This window comes from Limulus polyphemus, unplaced genomic scaffold (assembly GCF_000517525.1).
Source record: "Limulus polyphemus unplaced genomic scaffold, Limulus_polyphemus-2.1.2 Scaffold644, whole genome shotgun sequence".
Lineage (NCBI taxonomy): Eukaryota > Metazoa > Arthropoda > Merostomata > Xiphosura > Limulidae > Limulus > Limulus polyphemus.
In genome coordinates, this window is record NW_013666254.1 from 422,249 (window position 1) to 427,559 (window position 5,311).

Below are 5,311 nucleotides of genomic sequence, written 5' to 3' on the forward strand. Positions count from 1 at the left end.
AATCTTGTTTTCTTGTGCCCAATAATGCATAATTTCATTTGATAAACACGTTTAGATTGAATGGTAATTTATAATCAGTCACAAGAACGTCGAATCTGAATCACTTGAAAAAAACACGGGGGTGCTTAACTTTTTTCCAGGTGTATATATACTCTGTTTTGTTTTCAGGTAAGCCAATGTGGCTCTGCTATAAAAAAAAAAAAACACAAACGCTTGGTCATGGTCACTCATGCTTGTTGTAAACAATCTTATTCTTTCACTGCATGGGCACCTACATGAGACACACTATATAATCTTTGTTTGAGTCTTGAAAAGTGTGATATTAAGTAAATGTCTTGAGAAATAGCAATACAAAAAATAAGTATTTTATAATGAATTGAAAAAATCAAAATGTTACATATTAATTTGTAAAATTTGAAAATAAATTGGCATATTATTAGCTTGCTTAATAGTTTGTACAATCTGAGAATATATTCACTAATGAAGTATTCCAGATAATTATGTCTAAAAATTTCATGTTGATATAACAAGTAACGAGCAGCTTATACAACACCATATGTGCTTCTGTGTGTATCTAAAAACAAACCTGACAGTTGGAAGGCTGTTTATCTATGAATTTGGTAGTGAAACAGTTAAAATATTTTATTCTTGACTTGAAAAATAGAAAGGAGAGAAATGTATTAACTCAGCTTTGAGCCCCCCCAGTGGCTCAGCTGTAAGTCTGAGGGCTCACACCACTAAGAACCAAGTTTCGATATTCATGGGTGGCACAGCACATTGTGTGGCTATGTGCTTAACAACAAACAAATAAATCAAACCAAACTTGGCTTTGAAATGCATCCACTCTGCAAGTATAGGCTCTCATCTAATGTTAGTTTGGTTTCCTTGTACGTAAGATACGAAAAATATGTATGAAGTGGTTGTAAAAGGTATCTCTATAACCAATAACCAGAGTTTTGCCTTATTACTTTCATATTTACAATGTTAAAATTAAACAACATCAACAAATTATGAATTTTTTTAAGGGTTATATGAATAGTTTTGAAAAGGATTTTTAGTTTAAAAATATAATAGGCCTTTTTCTTCTTCTTCTCAGCATTTCTCCCAATTACTTAGGCTTTGATAAAGCTATAATAGGCCCATTTGAAACAAATGTTAATAGTTACTAAATAGTTACTTTTATCATAGTATTTGTAAATGAAGTTTTTTAGATTAGAATTACTAAGTGGAAGAATAATTCAATTATATATTTTATTGCTTTATGTAGATTCTTTTGAAACACCCACTAGGAAGACGACTAGTTGATAGAAGTGATCGTTACGATAACAGTCCTCTGCATGTTGCTGCTCAGAATGGTTACTTGGCTATATTTAAGGTCATTGTTTTATATATATATATCTGTGTGTGATTAATTTCTAATTTTATTGGTATTTTGAGAAGCAGTTTGCTTTAGCTGAGAAAAAATATTTATAAAGTCTTGATATATTGTTTTATTCCATCCCTATCAGTAAAACATTAGTGAGTCGAAATGAAAAAAATTAGTATTAGTAGAATTAATAATTTTCAACTAGTGATTCATCTTTCTTTATTATATCATACACTAGTGTTTTGTCAATACTAGACCTATGTACCAGTAATGTGTAGTCACTCATTGATGAAATTTTAGTATTTTCTAAATGCACATTCATCACATATTAATTATTTTGTGATACATATACTCCATGAACTAGTAATTGAAGATTAACTTATAACATGCACCAATACTCTAAAGGTTTAATATTGTACAGAATGTAATGTTATATCTACTTAGGAGTGTTAGATTCCATTTAATTTATTAAATATTTAAACTTCAAAATATGTCAACATTATATTAAAAAAATATTTTAATTCTATAATATGATCATATCATATTCAACAAAAATTATGGCAAGTGCTGTAATTTTATTTTTCTAAACAAATGTTTGAACACTCTTATTAACCATAAACATTTAACCTCGATTAAAAGAGGCCCAGACTGTTTAGTACCAGTACTACTTATGTAGTTAGAAATAGAAACTATGAAGAGGTTAACAAAAACTCAGTATACTCCATAATAGTCTAAAACCTAATATTTTTTACAAATGGTTCATTAGTAAAAACTGTTAAACTCATAGCAAAATGAAAATAACAGAATTGTTCCTCTACACTTTATTATCATTTGTATACATGCTGTGGTTTAGAAATACAATTCTGTTTACATTTTGGTGGCTTAAACGATTTTGTATCTTAGCTACAAGATGCCCATCAAATTAGAACAATTTCTGAAAGTACAGGATTAGTGGAATACTAAAATATGCATTAGCCAAATGTGTCAACCAATGAAACAAACAACAAAGTTTATTCCAAAATTGTGGTATGTGTTTGATGTAAACAGATGTAATTTTGCTGTAATTTTCTATTTTGATTTTTGCAAGTGCAGAATCTCAGAATCGGTGTTATTGTCACTGTGTGATTTTCCCAGCAGTAAGTCTACAGCACTTCCTGTATCACTGACTTCTAGCAGCTTTTTTGAGCAGGATCTTTATCTTTTTTTTTTCATGCTGTACTGTATGCAACATGCTGGCTATCTTTTCAATGACCATTTGTTTCAGTTTGGCACTGACGGATTTCAAATTTTTATATCTTACATCCACAAAAGGTGCACTTATAAATACATTAATTTCAAATGAATTATAGGACTTATCTTCAAAAAATAAATCAGGCATGCAATGTATTATGTTGTCTCTTTCATGTTTTTTTGTACTTTTTTTTTGCTGTGCTGTAGTTAGTTTCTTTGTGTTCTCTGATGATAGTTTATTTATTGCTGCTTGAAGAGGTTTCAAGCACTTGCATAACCCTTCCATGTAAAGTCAGGTTTCTTCCAGCATTTCAAGTGTTTTGTAACAGATATTAGTTGCAGTATACATTCTCCTAGAACTAATGTGATTAAACAACATTGCTCAGCCAACTGTCAAAATATTTCTCCAGTGCTGTTCTAACATATTTTGAACTTTGAATTCATTTATAGTGTGGCAAATTCATTTGCCTTTGTTTCTCCGTAATGAATTTATTGCAGTAAAACTGTAGTTACCATATACTCTATTAGTCAATTTCTGTAGCTATCACCTTAGTCAGTAGAGAAGACTTTCTGAGTCCAGAATGTACAGATAAATGAAGAGTGTGTACCATGTAGTTTATATTTCTTTTAAGAATTGGCAGACATGATATTAGCAACATTGTTATGTACACATATAAAAACATATCCTGAATGTTGAAATCTTCAATGATAGTTTTCAAAGATCAATTTTTAAAATCTCAGCACTGTGTTTGTCTTCTTCAGGCTTTGTGCCCAGCACAGCACTTCTTATCTCCCAGTCTTAAAAAAAATGAACTGTCACCTTAGTGAATGACTCCATATTCACAAACATTTTTGTATGTTATCAATGAAACATTTTCTACCTTCTGTGAGGTGTTTTATGGCTCAAGTTTCTTTAAATCATGCTTGTGTTAAACACACAAAGCTATTGTCTTGCAACTTTGAACAATGTAATTGGGCTCCAAGTGTAATATTAACCCATTAACGGGGGGCAGGGGCAGCTCAGTTGCCATTTTCTGACTCTCAGATAAAACTGAGTTGCCATCAATCACAATGAAACGGTAATTTTCGTCATTCGAATAGAGTTATAGTTATATATGTGCGACTGACGGGTATTTCCATCATTCGCAGCTCAGCCCCTTAGCTTATAAATTAAGTGGTTGCAAGTCAATAGCTATCTTGTCAGCTATCAAAGTCATAATTAATGTTTTCACTCCAATTTCAGTGGCATGAGTATGGATGTTTATTAGAATATCCAATTGTTGGTTTTTGTGCATTATCTTCAACATTTGACTTCATTTTTAAGTAGAAATGATTATTCATTGCACCTGTAATGCTCAAGATGGGAGGTAGTTCAGCTAATGCAATTTACATTTCACTTTCTTACCAAAATATTTCCTCATGCTTGAATGATTCATGATTAATATTGTGAACCCTTCTTCCAAAGCAAAACTATAAATTATGCCGGCCATTAAGAGCTATGAGCAAGTTAGTGCAGTCTGTACACATACATATAGATGTGATACATGAAACACAGAATGTAAACATTTTGGCAATAAAAAAAAAACTTTTATCTTTAGCTACTACTTTCAGCTAATGTTTCACCACTGTGGCTTCATCATGGTTTATAGTACAAGAACTACTAGCCCTGATGAAGCCACAGTGGTGAAACTGGCTGAAATAAAGTTTTTTATTATCTGGAGAGTCATTCTAGAATGTGAAATAGCAGTGCTATTCAGTAGCGCTACATCTCATTATTGGTGTGTTATGATGATTTGTTTATATAACATTGAAAGAAGAAACTTTCAGTCAAATCTATTTTGATTACTTAAGCATGTTCTCAGTTATTGTTTTTGTTAGCTGTTTTTTTTTTCAGTGACTGTATGTAAATGTTTAATGAAATTACTAATTTTTTCTCTCTGTTTGAATCCCAGCTCTGTTACACTACTTACATGTTCTAATACATTGTAGTTCATTGTTCAGCATGTTCCAGTGTTCTGTAGATTCATGTACAACTTCTTCCATGTACAAAATATACTGTTACCCTGTAGATCCACGTATAACACTATACCAATACCCTGTAGATCCACATACAAACATAAAGCAGTACTATGTAAATCCATGTACAAAATTTTACCAATACTCTGTAGATCCATTTGCAAAAATATGGCAGTACTGTTTAGATCCACAGAAAATATATCTGTACTCTGTAAATCCACTTACAAAAATATACCAATACCCTGCAGATCCACATAAAAATAATTTACCATTACCGTGTAGAACCACATACAAAAATATACCAATACTGAATAGATCCACTTACAAAAATATACCAGTACTCTGTAGATCCTTGGAACTTACAAAATATACCAGCACTATCTGTACTTGTTTGTCACTGTACCTTGTATGTTTTATTTTAGTATATATTCTGACTTGCAACATCAATTTGTAGTCTGTATTTTCACATATTTGTCCCAATATCCTGTAAGTCAATTTTAATACATCTTACTTATTTGCCCACTACTGTTTAGATTTGTATATAAAATATTCCATTAGTCTGTAAATGTACATCCACTTAGAATACGTCCTATCACTTTGCAGATTCACGTGTATGCATGCATGCTGCTTAGATCCAAAATATTACTGTAATCTGTAGATCCATATACATCTTATTCACTGTTGTTAACTCTTTTCAAC

The 5,311-nt window shown here is 31.3% G+C and overlaps 1 protein-coding gene across 4 annotated transcripts in view; it reads left to right on the forward strand.

Moving 5' to 3' along the window:
• LOC106459657 (transient receptor potential cation channel subfamily A member 1 homolog) overlaps nucleotides 1-5,311 on the forward strand; it is an 88,349-nt gene that overhangs the window by 33,126 nt on the left and 49,912 nt on the right. For all 4 annotated transcript variants that reach the window (XM_022386192.1, XM_022386191.1, XM_022386190.1 and 1 more), the window contains one exon: nucleotides 1,268-1,375. In XM_022386192.1, coding sequence (XP_022241900.1) covers nucleotides 1,268-1,375 — 108 coding nt within the window. The remainder of the gene's footprint in view (nucleotides 1-1,267; nucleotides 1,376-5,311) is intronic.